At 29.3% G+C, this 21,542-nt stretch overlaps 2 protein-coding genes across 2 annotated transcripts; one reads left to right on the top strand and one right to left on the bottom strand.

Moving 5' to 3' along the window:
* Positions 1-3,427: 3,427 nt before the first annotated feature.
* Positions 3,428-3,925, bottom strand: LOC136092042 (zinc finger and BTB domain-containing protein 11-like). Its single transcript, XM_065819762.1, has one exon. It carries the CDS (start codon positions 3,923-3,925, stop codon positions 3,428-3,430), a length of 498 nt encoding a protein of 165 aa, XP_065675834.1.
* Positions 3,926-19,020: 15,095 nt separating this feature from the next.
* On the top strand, positions 19,021-20,456 carry LOC136092043 (uncharacterized). Its single transcript, XM_065819763.1, has 2 exons — positions 19,021-19,794; positions 19,854-20,456. Exons 1-2 carry the CDS (start codon positions 19,021-19,023, stop codon positions 20,454-20,456), a joined length of 1,377 nt encoding a protein of 458 aa, XP_065675835.1.
* Positions 20,457-21,542: the final 1,086 nt, after the last annotated feature.

Raw genomic sequence — 21,542 nt, forward strand, 5'->3', positions numbered from 1 at the left:
TTGTTTAAAGTTAAAAATAATCAAATAATTAATTTATGAAATTATTAATTATATATATATTATTAATTATATAACATTATATATATATATATATATATATATATATATCTATATATATATATATATATATATATATATATATATATATATATATATATATATATATATATATATATATATATATATATTAGGGATATGACTTTTTTGCAACCTACTAGGCCTGTATCGTAATTCAATGAACTTTTATGTAAAAAGAACGAATAGATGTTTCATTTTGACATATTTTGAAAAAAGGTCACCCCAAAACCAATAAAATCGAATTTTCAATAGGTACACTTTTGTACAGTAAATGAATATTAAAGGCTGAAGATGTTGTAAGAGTCATACTCCTGTTGTTATTTTATTTATTTATGCAACATGTACTGTGATATAACAAAAAAACATTATGTGATATATAATTATACAAGTATTACAAAATTAACAGTATCAAAGCGTCTAGTAACAACAATATACATAACTGTCTGTGTCTATAGGCCTACTGTGTTTAGTACATGGGTCACATGATGCTCATGTCTCATAAAGAGTCTAGCGCTTATTACTTAGAATGAATCGAAGTTGCAGTTTGTCTTTCTTTCTGCAGGAAGCATACAGGTCTTGCATCACCTTGATTGCACGTTCAGCTATCTGATTACTTCGTGGTATGTCGATGACGGATGGCTCTTTCTTCCAGTGATTTTTGAATGACTGCAATGCCTTTTTGTAAGGCTTCAATACATCAGATAAATTCTTGAAGTCATTGTCATTGTACTTTTGACTACTAAAACCAATGTTCTGCCCACTCATATGAAATGAACCTGCAAACCTTCTCCAAATTCTTTCTCGCTTCAGGCATAAGAATGAACGCCAGAATGGCGAGAAAGGCTCTTGAGATCAATCAGGAATTGCTCATATGAGGAATGTTCGGAAAGTGAATCAGAGGGAAGTTTCTTTGTTCTTCATAGAACCTAAACACTCTTGTTAAATGGTACAAAAACTTCATATCGTCTCTCCACCCTGATTTATCAAGAATTTCTACAGTTCCATTCACAAACTTATCCTTCAGTTCATCATACTTATTCAACAGTTCAGACACAAATGGGTATTCAATGTTTGGAGATTTGGTATCACCCCCAAGTTCTTCGTCCATCACCAGACGGAGAATCCTGTCTAGTACGTGATGCTGACAACCGATAAATTGTGGTATTGTGACACCCTTTAATTTAAACATACGTTGCAACTTTACAACAACTCCATTTCTCTTCCCAGTATTGACGTTTGTTGTATCAGTAATGATCATCTTAATTGAATTCCACAAATTGTATTCATCAATAAGTTTGGCAATTATTTTCAGCAACAGTTTCAGCTTTGCCATCTTTTAAACGCAGTGCATCAAGTTTCACGTCAGTTCTTTCATTCTGAAGTACAACTACCTGATATTCCTTATCATCTATTCGTTTGCCGTCAAAGTGTAAGGACCACTGTTCCATTTTAAGTTGTTGTATCATTTCTTTTTTTAATTTACCTGCCTCTTTGAATATGGACTTGTAAATTGCTGATTGACTTGGAGTTGGAATATCAATACCTTGTTGTGATAATACATTGCATATTTTAGCAGCTTTCTTTGTGGAAACTCCACTTGATGTAACCATACTTACAGCAAATTTACTTTTGTAGTGCTTTCTAGTTTTTTTCTGAGTGTCCTCATCATCGTCTTTATCACCGTCGTCGTCTTCATCATCTTCACTCTTACTTTTGCAGTTTTCAGATTCAGTACCACTGTCTGTGGTAGACAGGACTTGTGATGTGGAAGGTATTGCTGTTCCAGACTGGACTTTCCTTCTCTTGGAAGGGTGAATGGTTTCTTTACTTGCCACTTGTCCTGTTGGGTACCCCACCTGTCCTTTACTTTCTTTTTGTAGGTGGTATAGACGTTTATCTTCCGAGGATAACCACTGGCCATTCACTTTCGTGATGTCAAATAATGCTTTAAGAACATCATATTTTCCACGCTTGACACATTCATCATAGACCTTCAGCACCTTCATAAGCTTTGCTCTTATCACTTGATCAGACACACGTGGAAAATTCAGTTTATTGTCCCACAATTTTGTAATTTCCTTAGAAATTTGGTCTATTTGTTCTTTTCTTCCTTTAACATATGCTCCGAGAAACTGGTATCTTCCTACGATCTGCAATTGAAGTGGTATTCTGGATTTTTCATCGAGTGAATGTTCTTCTACAGCCACGCTTCCTCTTCTTCTGTGTGACTCTTGAAATCTCACCAAATTTTTAGTCCAAGTCTTCTTGTTCTTTGTTACTGTGGTATGACTTTTCTTGTGAGACATCATATAATATTGTTACGACTTTACGGATAGCTGAGCGTAAATATCCGTTTAATAAAGTCGTTTAATTAATAAAATACTTTAACTGTATAGTAATTCAATTATAGTTCGATAATCCAGTCAATGTTGATAACAGTTCGATAATCCAGTCCGTATCCTAACGATAATGCTACAACTACTTATACTGCGTACACTTACAGCGTCTTTAGTTCGCTACAGTAGTTCCTTATTAGCTCAGTTACACGCAGAGTACTTCATAGAACTATTCACATTATCAACACTGAGCTCTGACAGCAGCTCGCTTATATAATTATTTAGAGCTTCCAGAATGTTCTACTAAGTTCTATAATCTTCTACAGTCTGTTACAGTCGTCTATATCACCGTGGTAACACAATGACGTCATCACATAACAATTCCAAGTATTTGCTGGCACACGGCCGTTTCGTTGCCATGGTAACGTGTGGCGTTATATTTATAAATTCATAACAAAATAATGAAATAAATAGAATTAAGCTGAGAATTAAGCTTAAGATTAAAACATCGGTCAAAAATGAATGTATAAAAATGATAAATCAAATTTTTATTTTGGGGTGACCTTTTTTTGTTGCAGAAAGCTATTTGGGCCTTTTTTCATGATTTTAGGTAAAAGTTCATCGATTTATGATACAGGAAACATTTTATTTGAAAAAAAATTAAAAAGTCATATCCCTAATATATATATATATATATATGGATATATATGTACATACCCATTTGTCTGAGGATGGTATGCAGATGTCATGGCAACTGTTATTTTCATTTGTTCACAGAGATCGTCGACAAGCTGGTTGTTGAATTCTTTACCTTGGTCGTGTAAAATTATGTCAGATGCACCAAATCTGAATACAAGTTTCATCAAAAATGCATGAACACTAATAGCATTTTTTTCTCGAATAGCTTTCACTTCCACCCATTTTGTAAGATTTTCTATGTAAGATTAGCTACAGAAATATACTTTTTTCCTTTTTTTTGTCTCTTTAAGAGGACCAACAAGGTCAATACCCCATCAATGGAAAATGTGCGTCACTTTAATAGGATGCAATGATGAAGAACCTGGTTTGTTAACAAGATTTACAATTTGACAAGACGCACACGTACGTATAAAATCTTGGACGCTTGCTGCTATACAAGGCCACCAATACCGATCGGTTACTTTAGCTATTGTTGCGGTTTGACCGAAGTGACATCCGCCGATAATTCCATCGTGCAAAGACTTTATTATACTTTTTTGTTCATCTTTATCAAAAATAACTCTTCCTAATTTGCTATGTGCACCCTTACTCTTGTGATAAAGAAAATCTTTCACAATCAAAAAAGAAATAGCCTTTTGCCGCAGTCGTCTTTTTTGTGCTTTATCGTAACCAGGTGGATACACTTTATTTGAAATATAATTTTTCAAATTCATATAAATTTCTTCGTCTAGTTTAATATATTTATCTTCAGTTTTGTGTTGGATAATGTTATCACCCAGATCTATGTTTTCAACATTTAATGTGCCTTCCATGATTGAGAGTGTTATACAACAAAATAATTCTATCATATTTTTATACTTTTTCAACAATTTATTTTTATTTTAATTGCTCAATAATAAATATTATTTACGATAATCTTTTTAATAATTGCCAAATGTTGTTTGCAAATATTAGGTAAAAATATTTTTAATGAGAAAATTACTTCGTAATGGTTCTTTGTCGGATGGCAAGACTTCCGAAAACTTTACATCTTTATGTAGTGGAATCCTTTATTGGTTAGCAATAATGATTATTTACGATAATTTTTGTAATAATTGCCAAATATTAGACAAAAATATTTTTAATGATAAAGTTACGTCGTAATAGTTCTTTGTCGGATAGCAAGACTTGCAAAATTTACATCTTTATCTATCTGAATACATCGTCAGCTAAGAACCAAGAGGTCGTATCTACATTTTTTGTGTTTCCAAGAAAATCGAGTTTAAATTTTAATTTGTAAACACATCCTGCCAGAAAGTCTGGCTAAATGTTCAAATATTTCCTATATGGTCTGACTTTTTGACTAAATTTTTTGGTGGAATGATGATAATCTATTGAGAATAAACAGATAAAACTCAAAATATGAACACACAGCCTCTTCGTTCTCAGTTGACGACATGTTGCTCATGCAATCAGTTGCAAACATTAATTTATTATATAGCAACATATGTTAAATTAACTTTTGAATGTTTTAGTCACTTTTGAAAAAAGCATTTCAATACACTTTCAGAGCTTACTCCAAAATATTATTGAAATTTATTTATTAAAATGTGAATACTTTTGATTCTAATAAATATTAATAAGTAATGAACATTTAATTACTTATTTAATTAAACGACTTTATCAAATAAAACATAATTAAATATGTTCATTATAACGAATTTTAACAAATAATGTTCCGGTTATTTTTGTTGACATTATACCAAGATTTTCCGAGCTTTCTTAGCAGCAAAGTTGGAACTAACAATATGGTACCTATCTTTCTTCTCCAGATCTGTTTTGATTGAAAGGATGAGACGGTCTTTAAAACATGCCTGTCCTATTGTAGCTCTTTATTTGTCAGAGCTATCTTGGAAAAGGATCTCTCGTCTTCAGCAAAAGGTAAGAGCAGGATAAGAAAAACACCAAGATAGATGGAAATTTCCTTCAAAACCTTTTCCATAAATGCAATTTTTTATTAAACATTTTTCCTGCTGATAATATTGTTCTGAAATTTTTTTCGTCCTTTGATGATGACTTAATGTAAAACATACCTTAAAATCATTTTCCTTCGCACTGGCGTTTGAAATAGAGTATTTTTAATACAAAGAAGACAATATGCATAAGTATTTAGTGTGACGCTAACAAATATAGATTAATTGCTTTTCGTTTAAAATCAAAAGCAAGCGCGGAAGAAAATTGTTAAAGTAAGAGTGCACCGATGCTTACTTTTGGCCAATACCGATGCATTGGCCCTAAATTTTAATAAGTATTCTGTTTTTTTTATTTAACATAGGATAATTTCAGGATTATTTAGGATTATTATATTATAATAATAGGATTATTTTCAAATATAATAACATTTTAGACCTCTCGTTCTTAGCAAGAAAATCTTTAGGAGCTCCGCCTTCTTTTGTGTTTAGTGAAAAACTATTTAGTATTTATTGCTATAAATATCTTACACTTTATTTTTAAATTTGTTAAATTGGTTAAATTTTTTTTAAATTAACTCAATATTAAATTTCTGTTTTTGTAGAGTTATCCATCAATCGTATAATTTTTAGTGTGTTCTTATAATTTAGAACTCTAAATTATAATAACACACTAAAAAAATTGGAGTCGCTGATAGAAAAAGTTCAAAAAATATTTTGAAAAGTTTATTGGTCGCAGATATGCCTATATAATAACTTAGGCTTATAGATTGCATTCGCATTTTTCACAATTATATGTTTTCTTACAATATAGAAACAATTAATAAAAAATGATGTTCTTAAAACAATCAGCATCAACCGATGGCAACCGATGCTGATGTATCTACTAAATGGTCGATGCCTTGCCAGGCCGATTTATCTCTAGATATTTGTTTAAAAAACTAAATTAGATTATAAGTAACAGTTTTCATATTATTACTTTGTGTTAAATTCCGTATCAAAATCTACTTTTTTAAATTTCCTGGTGATCCCCGGGGGTATTTTTATGGGGGTCTGCTACCCCCATAAAATACCCCCAGGGCTCACCAGAAAATTTAAAAAAGTGGGTTAGGCAATATTTCCTGAACCCATCATATAGCATTAACATTATTATTAAATCTAATGTATATATATATATATATATATATATATATATATATATATATATATATATATATATATATATACATATATATATACATATATTTATATATATATATATATATATAATATATACATACATATGTTTATATATATATATATATATATATATATACATACATATATATATATATATATATATATATATTTATATATATATATAAATATATGTATATATATGTATATATATATATATATATATATATATATATATATATATATGTATATATATATATATATATATATATATATATATATATATATATATATATATATATATATATATATATATATATATACATTAGATTTAATAATAATGTTAATGCTATATGATGGGTTCAGAAATATATATATATATATATATATATATATATATATATATATATATATATATATATATATATATATATATATATATATATATATATATATATATATATATATATATATATATATAAATATATATATAATAATTAGAAAAAATCACGCATAAAAAACTTCACACGCATCAACCACACACACAAATTTATTATTATAAAAATTGAGTTACTTAATTTAAACATCTTTTTTATTATTTTGCTTTACCCTCTATATGAATTTTCAATGAGTAAAAAAATAATATTGCAATCAATGGCAGATGAAGACCATAAAGTAAGGGGTGGAGGGGCGGGAAAGGAGATTTTAAAATTTGGTGATCCAGACAATCTATTAGGGAGGGTCGATTTTCAATTTTAAGGTGGTCGTCTGGTAAAAAATATTTAAAAAATCAAATATTTGTTGTTAGTCCAGTTTAAAAGAGAAATTTATGCTCTTTTAGAAAATATATACTTTTAAACATACTTTTTAACTAAATTTTTCAAAAATTTAATTCCTGTACTAAAACATGTACTAGCCTTTTCTCTAAGCAACGCCCTTAGCAACAATCATTTTTGGTTGTTTTGGGCCAAAACTAATAACCAAACTTGTAACATAACCTTTTTGAGAAAGGAGAAACCTAAAGTTTTTATATAGTGTAAACAGAGCTATAAAATATACGGAACTTCAATTATAACAGCTGACAAAACTTGATTAACTATTACAAGGCACAAGCCAAAATGCTAACGAAGCATTTAATCAGATTCTCTGGCGGAAATGCCCAAAAAATACATTTGTTTCAAAAGATGTACTGGAAATGTGTACGTTTTCATCAGTAGTAAGTTTTAATGATGGATATTCAGCTCTAGCTAATGTTTTGAAAAATCTTTGTTTAACACCAGGAAAATATTTTATTGACCGTGCTTTAGTATTTGATAGTAAAAAAAACAAAAATATACAAAAAAAATCAACAGATACTGTAAAGAACAAAAGAAAAAAGTTAAGAGCTATAAGGAAAGGATTTAATGATAAAGAAAAACACCAGGAAGGAGGAGATCTTTATTTTTATTTTGTGGTTTTATCCGTCTGTGATATTTCAGACTTAAAACGCAAATATTTCAGCTTCAATTAATTATTTTTGAATGAAATTTTCAGGGTTTGTTCATCTGTGTATAAGTTAGTATGTGAACCAGAATCTAAATAATTCTTTGAGCATTTTAGGAATTATGGGTTGGTTTTTGTTGAACTTTATCCCTTTTTTAATTTCCCCAAATACCTAAAGCTGCCATTATGGATCTAAACATAATTATAAATTTTTACTGGTTCACATACTAATTTTATATATATCCTGCATAAAAAACCAAACTTCATGCAAAACAGATGAACAGATAGCTAGAACTCTTTGTTTTAAGAAAGTGATGTTTTAACCATTTTTTTGCTGATTCAGCATTAAATAACGTAATTTTTTTTTTTTGTTTGTCATACAAATATAACTTCTTTATGTTGAAAAATAGAAGAAACTTTCCCCCAAATTGTACTTTTGATTTTTTTACCTGACGACCACCTTAATAATTTGTAAGCAGTCTAGCCCATATTTTATTAATTTCACTTCACAATATTATTTAAGTTTAATGCCACTTTCAAACAGCATCCCTAATTTACTTGGGTAATGTTGTAGTGGTAAGAGCGCTTGCTTTATAAGAGAGAGGCTCGGAGTTCGACTCCCACCACGTCTCTGGAAGTACCGCGCTCAACTTAGTTTCTCCGCGCAGCGGCCTTGCTCATAAAGGTTTGTATTTTGGAGTTAAGGAGTTCAGAGAGGGCTTTACCACGATAACTACACAGAAATAAAAAAAAAAGAGTAGCCTCCTCGACTGTAGTGACCCCCTCGGGCCTTGGAGAGGTGAATAATTAAAAAAAAAAAAAAAAAAAAACTTTAGATTTTAAATAACATGCTGTGTTAAATATAAAGATTTATAAAAAACAAAACTCAAAACATATAAGGATCACCCATCACCCCCTCCTTACTATGGATCTGCCCTTGTAATTGTAATGGATACATTCTTAATCTCTGCTAAATTGTGGCCATATAAAAGATCATAAACCATCAAGTGACTGTATATAAGCATATGTATATATGCCTCCTCAGAAAGGCCTAATACAAAATTCCAATATCGGTAAGCATAGACAGGGCCCTTAAGAGAATAAAAATGTGATGTAGTAGTAAGTCATATGTATGACTGGGCCCCTATATAGTAAGAACTGTGGGGGCTCCACGGAATCAATGCGGGTTCCAATCCCATCAATTAAAAAATATGTTCTGAATGTCTTTAAAACATTTAAAGAAGGTTTTGAACGATCAAAAAATGTTTACTAAAAATTGGTAGACTAAGTCACTGACATTTGGCAATACTAAGCAATTTAAATGTCTACACATTGTTATGTAAATCTTTTTTTTTTTAAAACTAAAAACTTATAAGTTTCATGGGCATCTAAAATCTTATGGGTCCTTCTACCTTAGGGTAGGATATCTGATATAGCCATAGCATATATGATATAAGCATTCATTAAACTGTAATACAAAAAAATATTATTAATTATTATTTAAATAAAATAATGTTGTTAAATGATTCTTCAATAGTTTTTACATATATATCTATCTATCTATCTATCTATATATATATATATATATATATATATATATATATATATATATATATATATATATATATATATATATATATATATATATATATATATATATATATATATATATATATATATATATATATATATATATATATATATATATATATATATATATATATATACACACATTAAAAAAAGGTAGAAATTTCTACCTTAGGGTAGGATATGTGATATACCCTTAGTAAGGTATAATTTTCTACCTTATAAGGTAAAAAATTATACCTTACTAAGGGTATACCACATATCCTACTTTAACTAAAAATTTCTACCTTTATTTTTTAGTGTGTGTATATATATACAGTGACCTTAAAAGATTAAGAAAGTTAGGACGAAGGAAGGGGAGGGGGGGAAAGGGGAAGTAGTTGCTGAAACAGAATATAAGGGGGGTCTAACGCAACTACAATCTAAATAAAAAAAACTGAAACTTTGAGTTAGTTTGACGGAAAGGACAATATATATATATATATATATATATATATATATATATATATATATATATATATATATATATATATATATATATATATATATATATATATATATATATATATATATATATATATATATATATATATATATATATATATATATATATATATATATATTTATATATATACAGTGACCTAGTATAGTTAAGAAAGTTACGCAGCTAAAATTTAAATAGAAAAAACTGAAACTTTAAGTTAGTTTTTAGGGAAAGGACAACGCTTCCTCCGCAACATGTCCCTATACCAGTGTTTAAGTGCATTAATATTTATCAAGTACTGACTTTGGTTCACTTCCGACATTCGGTTGTTTATTGTCTTTGGCTTTGCAGAAATGGAGATAGACTATTTATATTCTCATATATAAAAACTTAGTAAAATACCTGGTTCCATTACATTTTTTATTAATTTATCACTAATTTTCAGACAAGCTACAGCTCTAAAACTTTCAGCGCTTGTATAGTTCTGGTGAGCTTCTATGTTTAAATTGTTTTCCGGGGCGAAGACTCGGGAAAGGGTTGTATTTTACGAACCCGCTTTTTTGCTGGAAAATCTTGCAACTAAATTTTTACTGCTCTCCAAAATAGCCCGGGCTTTAAAACTTTCAGCGGTTGTATAGTTCCAATAACGTTGGGATGTTGAAAATTGCGGGGAGGGGAGGATCAAATTTAAGCGTACGTACTTTATGGAGTAGTTATTTTTTAGGATTGTTTGCATGACCTATATCTTTTTTTGATTTCAACGACAGCATTGTTTCCCAATCACGCAATTTTATTCGTATAAAACCGTCTCTTTTTTTCCATTAACTTTCTGACTCAGGGAGTAATTAACTGCTCTCTCACAACTTCGGGTAAGTAATGAATATAAAGAAAGGAACAAGAGAAAAACTGCATTTGGGTTAAGCTAATGACAAGTTTACAGTAAAAATTAGTTCGATAATGACCCTTTTTTTTTGGACCGATTTACTATTTGAGGCAAATCTACATGATCCCAAGCAAATAACTTACATGCTCTAAGTTTTCTTTTTCCCAAAATGGGAAAGTTTATGTTGTTCAAGTTATGTTCACTATTTAACTCTTGTTCATTAAAAGACATTTTTAGTATATTTTATGAAAGTCTAGATTTATTTATAAAAATTTACTGAAAACTGAAAACTGAAACTTATCAATATCATTATACTTATAATAATTAATATCTTAGTTACCTAGTTAATTATACTTATTTGATTCATCAAACGTAATTAAATATTTTTAATATGCCGCGTTTCGTAAGTGTTTTTCCGTTAAGAACTGTTTTGCAAGTTGCAGTGCGAAAGAGTTTCGTTTCGAAAGATATTTGATTTTTATCATTATTTCAAAAAATAAAACCTTAAAATGTTCATATGTTGCAATACTGAAAATAAAATTTTATTATAAACATTTTGGTATATAAAAATTTTAATTTTTACAATTATATCCGTTTAGCCAACAAAATTTTTTTATAGACTTCAAAACGTCGTTCAGCGAAAGAGCTCATTCCGCAAGTGCGACTTCCGTAAGCACTACTTTCGTATGTAGCAAAATAGTTTTATTTCGTAATTCCACTTGCGAAAGGCGACATTCCGTAAGTAGCATTTGCGAAATGAACATCGACGGGTTTTTTTGTTTCGTAAAATTTGGTACGAAAAAAAAAATTCCTGATTCTCAATATCCTTCCGAAAGAATTTTATTTTTCCGGAATTGTCCGAAATATTCCGGTTAACAACTCTAGCGTAAACTCAGTTATTTGCGTAAATTGCGTTTACGTTTACGTAAGTAAACGCAATAAATTGCGTCAAATGCGTTTGAGTTTGTGTGTGAGTTTTTATTTTGAAACGCAAACGCAAAAGCAGTTTTTTTTGCGTTCCAATATATGATCACAAGCATGTTCAATTAAACTCAGTGTTTTTTACAAAATTACCAAATTTAAAAAAAAACAAAATACATAAGTTAAAGTTGTTATTTTTGTAACACTTTTTAATTTATTTTTGTAAGTTAATGTTTCAAAGTATAAAGCTCAGATAAACATTATTTTAATATATAATTAAATTGCTTTGTTTAAAAGGTTTTCTCTACAATACTCTGCCGCTATTGTTTGCAAAGTTTTTTTCTCTGATTCCTCAAATTAACGTCTTCTAGGTTTTTCAAGTTTGACCTTCTCAAGCGCGATCTTGAAATTTTCATGTTTTGTTTACGAATTTTCAAGTCGAACGTCACTCAATTTTGCTTCTTGTATTCCAACCTTAAGAAGTTTAAATGCAGTAGATCTTTTGTTCAAATAGTATTCAAAAAAAACAACCAGAAAGTATATTACAAAAAAAAAAACCAAAAAGGTTGCTTGATCACGAGATAAAAATTGCTTAATTAATTACGAAAAAAAAAATTATGCGTTTTAGAAGACGGTTAAACTTACTGTAAAAAAAGATCACTCGATGCTTCCAGGTAATCAGCATCTCTTATCAGTCGAAACATTATAGAGTTTCCAAAAAATTTAAGTACATTCGAGTTAAAAAAATTGCTCCCAAGTTTTTTTTTATGGCATGCTATTTGCAGTTGTAGTTTTAAAAGCTTTTCTTTCATAAAAAATCAATCTTTGACATCAAATTTATAAGTGACTGAATACCTAAAAAAACAACTTCTTCCTTTAATTCAAAAAACACAAACAACCATTCTGTTTTTGGCCAGACCTGGGCTAAATCCACTATTCCAAAAAACTAATTCAGTGGTATAAAGAAAATAGTAATTTTGTTTTAAAGGAAGCTAATCTACCTAACTGTCCTGAGTAGCTTGTTATCAAATCTTACTAAGCAATTGTGATAGGAATATTTCATAGAATAGTAAGGTATTATCTATTCGTCAAACCGTTTTGATTCAGTAAAAAATATTAAAATACAATTTAACTAACAATAAATAAAATGGCTATTTTAGAACACAAACAAGAGCAAAAAGCTCAAAAACAAATCCTTAGTAGAAATAAAAGTCTATTATTATCAGGATAAAAAACATGCATTTCCTAGCCTTATTAACAAGGAGCAGCTAAATACGATTATCACTAACAAAGACGGATAACTCTATTATTTAGCTATAAATATCTTCTTTGATACCTTAAGGTCTTGGTATAACCCAAAGATTGGCTATGAAAAAGACGGCAATTTATATCATATCAACAAACTAAAAACTGCCGGAATATTTATAAATTATGCAAGACTTGCTGAAATACACGGATGCAGCAAAGATACAATTAGAAAAAAAATAGTTAAATTAGAACATCTAGGTCTTGTACATAGAAGCTTCCCAACATAAAGAAACCTCTTCTACCAAATCATACAACTGGCTAATAGCTTATGTGTGCAAGGGTACTCATTATTTTTATAACCCTACTATTTATTTTTATAACCCTATGGGAGTAGATAGCACTGAAGTTCCAAAGCTAATAGCTCAAACTATCCATGAATATATAAATTTTTGACTATAGATGCTTTTTTATCGCTTATATGGTTAAAGCTTAAGAGCAATTCACAATGCTATTAAAACAGAAAATATAAACTTCAGATATAAGGCTAATATACCGGTAAACAATAACTGAATTTACCTGATGGAGTATGAAGAGATATTTGCATTCAGCTAATAGAAACGTATGATACCCATGCTTATAACAACTGATTTAGTAAACTAACTCCCGCTATTGACGAAAGTGCTAAAACCATTGAGTTAAAACCCCCAAATTCTTTTGTTCGGCAATGGGTGGAGACTAACTATGAAGCAGCGATACAAAAAGAAATTGAAAATCAAGGACTGAAGCTCAAAAAATTATTTATCAATTAATTAATCAGCGTACATCATGAAAAAAATTACTAGCAACGGTGGCATGAACGGCAACAAATACTTTAGGCTAATATTGGGGAAATAGTCAAAGAATTTGATATTTTTGGTCAACTGAAAGAAATCCTGTCGCTGAAAAAAGAGTTTTATGGTGGGCAATAACGGACCTGTAGCCGATTGTGTTTTTATCAATAAGAATCAAGTAACGGAACCGTTATTTGATATGGCTCGTCAAGGTTTTGAAAATGAAGTTACCTTCGAGCGAAAAATACTCGAATATGGGAACTTGGAAGCATACGATGGATTAAATTTTCTTGGAGAGGAATCCCGTTGCATGATAGGATACGTTAAAAACTTGACAGTTTGCTTTAAAAATACACCAGCTTGACGTCATCATTCTACTTTAGATTGGCAACTGGTTTGGTAAGCTAACCTCCGTAATTAATAAATCCGCTAAAACTATAACTATTTCAAATATGGGTGTTTTGGCAAGAGTTGGCGAAATATAAAAGCATTCTGGATACTAATTTTTTACAAAAATCTGACAAGTGTTAAAGCAGTTGTAATAAATACCTTTTTTGAATTATCACACATTATTATGTTACAATAAGACCAATAACTTTAGCAGCGATTATACAAAGTTATCTAAAATTACCAGCTTAAGTTTAGAATAAATAGAAGTGGCAAAATAACCGGAACAAATAAAGTTAATATCTTTTATTGATAAAAAGGTAAAGTGTATTATATATGGCGGAGGTAATGAAATACACCGGTATTTCATTACCTCCATTCCCATATTCGAGTGTTTTTCCCTCGAAGGTAACAATTTTACTGTTAGATGAAATAGTTAAAACCATTATCGATTCTGTCGATAAAGAAGAGCTGAATGAATATTGCAACTCTCATAATGGATATTGTCAATACATGAAAATATTGGAAACAACCGCAGGTGGCTATTGCTAATGCTATGTATAAAAATTCATGAATGATTTATGATAAAAAGAAAAAATATACCGTACCCAAAGCCAATGTTAAGTAGCGTTGATTATGATAACTTTATAGACTTTTTTTCGTTAACGGATCTTAAAGATAAAACAATGCAAAACTGTGGAAATTTTCTGGAAAAGTTAGAACAAACCCTTTTAAGTGCAAAAATAGCTCAAATCCCTGAAATGGTTGTAGTACACCTTTGTTATTATTTGGGAGTTACAACTGCTAGAGTACAACTGCTATTGATAATCAGGATAAATCAAGAGATTTGGAACCAGAGATTAACAACCTTTTACGACAACATGCCCTATTGGCACTATCAAAATTTAATCATTACCTTTCTAACTCAAATAATAATAATCGATCTTTGATATCAGATCAGTTAAAGGAGGACACACAGGGTAGCATTGCAATTCAAACTTTGCGTTTAGGTCGAATTTTTATGGGTATGATGGGAAATTTATCAATTTCTCAAAGTAGTCTTTTAAAAAAACAAAAAGTTTTAATTTGTTCGCAAAATAAATTCTTTGCTTTCTTAATGCCACTAGTGAATGAACAGCATGAAAAATGGCAGGAAGATTTAGAAGCGGTATCAATTAGTCATGTTATTAATCACCTTGCAATACAAGTAGATTGGCTTGTAGGCTAATTTTCTTATTTAGATAGCAAGCCAAGCGCAAATTATGTTTAAAATATCGCTTCCCTTGTAGTCCACTCTATATGAATTATACTAATTAATTACTACAGGCCATGCTTGACGGAGGAAAAACACCTACAAGTATACAACTTTTAAATAATAGCATGAAGCCAATAGATGACATAGAAACAGTATTGTTGTTTGATGAAATTCAAGGATTATCTAAAAAGTTTCAGACTTGAATACTTCAAGCAACAAAAGGGTTTCAGAAAGAAACGGCTGTTGTTAAAGTGGAACGAGAAAAGCTTTTGATTGAGCTAATGGCAGAGCATATAGAAGTTAAAGTTATTTATATGAGCATTTTTTATTTTTGGTTTACCTTGGATAGTAGTAGAGAAATGTATGTTCTAAGCCATTTTTATTTTCGACCATTTATCCAGCCACAATTTTATATATATTTTAAGATGTCCAATTGACCACAACTTTTATGATCGATTTTAATTGTAATAGTAAGCTACACCAATGACATGAAAACTTCCAATCTGTTGAACTTGTTCATCACCAGAGTTTAATGTGACTATCAATCTTCTTCCTGAACCAACACTAGGCATAGAATCTTTAAAACTTCTGTAAAATGAGATAGTAGTTGCTGAATCAATTGATGGTGCTGTAGTACCATTAGAGTTTATTTGAGCTAATAATCCAGATTCTTCATTATTAAATGAAGTAAGATTAGTACTATTGCACGATCTAAGATAAAAATCTTCTAATCCAGATGACATGAAAATACATGTACTGTTACTAGACTGATTATTTGCATCTACATATCCACTAGATAATGAATAATTACCATAGTTGTATGGAGTCCAAGGCGTTATAGTATTGTTAGCATGTTTATGAGGAGCGCTATCATCATACATCTGTAATCTTGATTCCTACCAATTTCCAGATATGCAAATAATATGCATTCTAATATATTTTTAATAAACCCCATTACCCTTTCCTGCAGTATCTATCAATATATATTCACTACCATAAGATGTGTTAGTATATCTAAATACATCAGATCGTAAAGTAAGATCTGCGATGTAAGTGGTAATGATTGATATCTAGCAACAGATATCAATCATTACCACCGCTACTGGAGTTGTTCTTAACTATTGGATACAACAAAAAGGTTGTATCCAATAGTTAAGAACAACAACTCCAGTAGCGTTATAAAGTTCAATTTTTAAAGTTTGTTTAAATGGCATATCAAATGTAAAATATCCTCCAAATTGAATAGGAGTATGCACATTACAAAGAGTTAACATAAAATGGGCCACCAAGTGGAGAACACAAAAAATCACAGGCTAGATCATTAGTATCCATTCCAGTATTAGTTGTAGTATAAGCTAAATTTCCTATGCGAGGTTTGCCATCTGCATATATTTTAAGAAATACGTTACCTGCTACAGGCGGTCCAGTAGTAATAGATTTAAAATGTGAGAAGTAGGTACTATATGGTCAACATAATCTTTTGTAGCAACATCATTTAGATGTATAGGAGCTGGCACATTTTATACTGTATTACCATTCATATCAAGTTTATCAGTCATACTATTTAGTCCATCTCTTCTAAGAAATGTGTTATCAGCTTGAGACATTGTTAATCCGTTTACTATTGATTGTGTATTTGAGTTTGAAGTTCTTCCGAATATATCGACAGGCATTTTATATATGAGAGATTTTTTTAAATCTTTCATGAATCTGAAAGATTTTTTATATTTTTGTATTCAATAAGTTTTCAATAATATCTTGAAAATCGTATCCTTCATCTAATTTCTTTAAAAAGTAAAGACACAAGTGGCCGCAATAAGAAGTATTTCCAAATTGAACTCTTTCACTATTATAATAAACAGGATAGCGTAAGTATTCAACAAGTTCAGATGGTGGAGGTTGGCTTTAAGAGTCAAAAGTGTACTTTACTTTATCGTCTTTATACCAACAAATGAAATCCATTAGTACTTGAATCTCCTTTATTTAATATTCCACATTCTTTTTTTATTGTTTTATTTGGTAATTGATCTCTAACAAATACACATCTAAAATTTTTTGATTTTTAGTTTTTTTGCGGCTTCTATCAATTGAAAATTAGTTAGAGGTTCATTTGGTATGGCTAATCCTTTAACATTAATAAACTTGTCCTATTTATATATAATAAAGTTTTTATTATATATATTAATGATTAATTGTTAGATTCTTTAGTTTCTTAGAATTAATTACAATATTCATAATTACATTAGTATTATCAGTCTCTTCATCTGACTCTTCATCTGACTCTTCATCTGACTCTTCATCTGACTCTTCATCTGACTTTTCATCTAACTTTTCTATTTGTTCTTCATATTCTTTACGAACTATTTTATATTTACTAATACGTCCAGTTTTAAATATTATAATATCATCATAATATGAAATTAAGGTGGTACACCCCCATTAATTTTGGAATTTTTTTAGAAAAAATAAACTTTTCAAATATCGATATTTTTAGTTCATAGAACATACTTATGATTTTTTTAAAAATAAAATAAATAAATAAGTATATAAAAATGTGTGTACTTTGGCCATTATGGGATTTTGAGGTCCATAGCAACGCCATGGCAACTCATTTTTAAACATAAAAATTTCAACCTTCTAAACAACAATATCTTATCTATACTTCAGCTTCTTCTTTATTATGTGCTTTAAGATTTAGAGAATGTTTTTAATGGGCTCATATGTTAAATTAAAATTTTTAGGGTGCTTTTATTATTGTTTGACTTAGGTAATGAACTAGAATTACAAATAAATATGGTGTCAAAGTATATTTAATACCTTTTTTTCTTGCCTTTTTTGTTCAAAAACTTTATAAATCTATTAAAAATTACTTTTAAAGTGTTCTATGCATCTTCAATGCATGATTCTGGTTCATAAACTCTTTGCATCTTTTAGGAACATAATGTGAACATTTTAGAACTAATTTATTTATAGAAACGGAGATAGGGTAGGGTGGGGTAATATGGATTGTTGGGGTAATATGGATATATTCAATAAGTATCCATGGAGTTTCTACACATAATTGGCTTCTTTTTTTTGTGTTAACAATGTTTATATTTGATTTACATAAAGAGTTTATATATAAAACACGTTGTTTTGAAAAAAATATAAAAAACATTGTTTTAAAACTTTTGTCTGCAGACTTCAGTAATATTACTTATGGAAGTTTAATGATGTATATTCATTAGTTGGACCATGATGTAACAATATGTAGAATTTAATTTATAAGTTCTCTAACCCATATTGATAAATAAACAAAAATCTAAAATGGGGTAAAATGGATATGCAGGTAAAATAATAGTGGGGTAAAATGGATATATATAAAATATATAAAATCCTACTCACGTTATAGTATTTTATTACAAAAATACAAGCTACACGACATTTAAATATACATTTATGCTCACTTTTGCTTTTTAATATAGTATTATACATTTTTCAGTGACATATAATAGTTTTATATAATGCTTCTGAACTATTTACATTAAGATCATAGTTCAAATTTGTTTTCCCTGAATGGCTAGGGTAAAATTTAAACTCCCATTTAAATGTTTTATATTTTATTTTTGTATTCCTCTTTACTTTATAATTAAATTATAGACTTTATATAACTAAAGTTTGTTTTAAAATATTTTAGATAAAATAATAAAACTGAAATAAATTATTATGCCTTGTGAATACCAACGCAAGACTATTGGTACATATGATCACAGCAAACTAATAACTGCCATACAGCTTGTTAAGGAAGGAGAGTCAGTATACAGTGTATCAAAGTCTTCTGGAATTCCTTATGGGACATTATACAGACGATACCATGATCAAATTCAAAGGAATGACAAAAGAATTGGAAGCGGTCGTGGGTTTGTTTTAAATAATACTGATGAAAATCTTCTAGTAGAAGCCTTGATGTACTTAGCTGATAAGGGTTTTCCACAAGATAGAGAAGATATCAAACTGATGGTTAAATCCTATATAACATTTATTGGCAAAAAAACTCCATTCAAAGATGACAAGCCAGGGAAAGACTGGTGCATGTCTTTTGAAAAACGATGGAATGTAGTCCTTGGTAAAAGAAAACCTGAACTTTTGACAAAAGCAAGAGCTAATGATCTTTCTCTAAAAACATTGACAGATTTTTTTAAGTTATATGAAAAGACATTAAATGATAATAATTTATTTGATAGACCGCATTGCATATTTAATTTAGATGAAACAGGTTTACGTACAGATCCTACAGCAGGAAAAATCTTTGTTCGTAAAACATCAAAAACAGCCTATTACATTGCTCCATCATGTGGTAAATCAATGTATACTGTACTGTTTTGTGGGTCAGCAAATGGACAGTGTCTACCTCCCTTTGTCGTCTACAATGCCATCCACCTTTATGATGCATGGTGTCAAAATGGACCAGAAAATGCAATGTATGGTGTAACAAATCTGGTTGGATGGATGACTATATTTTTGAAAGTTGGATTGACAGGTTTATTATACATGTTAAGGATTATGAAAAGCCTGTGTTGCTGCTATGTGATGGACACAACAGCCATATAACATATTCTACTGTTAAAAAGGCTCTGGACAATCATATAATTTTACTTTGCTTACCTCCGAACACAAGTCATGCATTACAACCTCTTGATGTTGGTTTTTTTGCTCCATTGAAATCCCATTGGAAGAAAATCCTTAAGGATTGGTTAAGAGAAAGCAGACATAAAAATGTTGACAAGTCTGTATTTCCAACTTTACTAAAAGCTCTTATCAGTAAGATAGATAACAAACTCCTGAAAAGTGGTTTTAATGGTAGTGGTCTTTACTCTGTTGACAAATCAAAACCTATGAAAAAGATAGTGAACATGCAGCCAATGCATGAGGAAGTAGATAAGTTTAACAAAAAAGAAAATGTTGTAAAAAATCTGCAGAGAGCAATCGATTCTGTACTTACACCTAGCCCAAGTCAACCTACACTGACAGCACTTGCAAATTCAAAAAAACGCAGAGCACGTGTCCAGGCCAAAAAGGGAGAAATTTTAACAGCACAAGATGTTGTCGCAAGGTTACAAGAAGAAGAAAAGATAAAGCTGAAAAGAAGACTGTATCAGTAAGTAAAAAAAAACTGCTTGACATAACCAATACAGTTTGACTTTTTAAATACGTGAAAAGCAATAAGTGTGATATCAAATCAAATATAATGATTATCCTTATATCAAATATAATGAGTATCCGCATTACCCCACCAGTGGGGTAATTTGGATATATGAAAGGTGTTGTTAAAAGAGAATTAGTATGTTAGTTATTTAAAATATATTTATGTTTTACTCATTGTGATTTTATTGTATACACCCTGAATGTAAAGAAAAATAACAAAAGTTTTTATGGTGGTTTTTAACTAAAAAAAAAATTATGTTAGAAAAAAATATATCTAAAAGTTGTATCCGTATTACCCCTCCCCACCCTATCTTGTTTTAAATTATACCCACCTTTGCGTAATTTTTATGGAATAAGTAAGGCAAAAGTCGGGAAATCAAGATTTCGTATTTATAAAAATATTAGTACAATTGTTTCAACTTGTCTGATGGTATTTTTAATTTTGTTTTGATTATTTTAAAGAAAATTTTTTGAATGGAGGTGTACCACCTTAAGTCATATTTATCAATGTTTCTGATGTAATGGATTTCTAAGTTTACGTTATCATTATTGCAGTAAGCGTCTTTTACTATATCTTTTATATCTTTGTTTATTAAATCTTTATCAGCTCTATTAGCAAATATAATTATTTCATTTTTACTAAGTAAAAGAGTTTTTAATTTTAATTCTCTATTTTCCATTTTATATACGCAAGAAAATTATTTATATCATTTTTTTTTTTTTAAATTTTTTGTAAATTTATATGTACACTTCTATATTATTAGACAAGTTTATAAATGGATCATATTTATCAGTGTTTTGTATGAAATAGATCGAAATATCAACATTATTAATACATTCTTCACCGTAGTATTTGTAATATTGTTTTACAGCTTTTATTATTTTTTGATTAATTTCTTTAATATTATTTGTATATATCTTTATTAATTTTAATTTATGATCGTCTAATAACAAAGTTTTTAATATTACTTTTCGTTTTTTATTTATTCTCATTTTAAATAAATAAAAAATATTCATGTTATTTTTTGTTTAGTATGACTTTG

This window comes from Hydra vulgaris, chromosome 15 (genome assembly GCF_038396675.1).
Source record: "Hydra vulgaris chromosome 15, alternate assembly HydraT2T_AEP".
NCBI lineage: Eukaryota > Metazoa > Cnidaria > Hydrozoa > Anthoathecata > Hydridae > Hydra > Hydra vulgaris.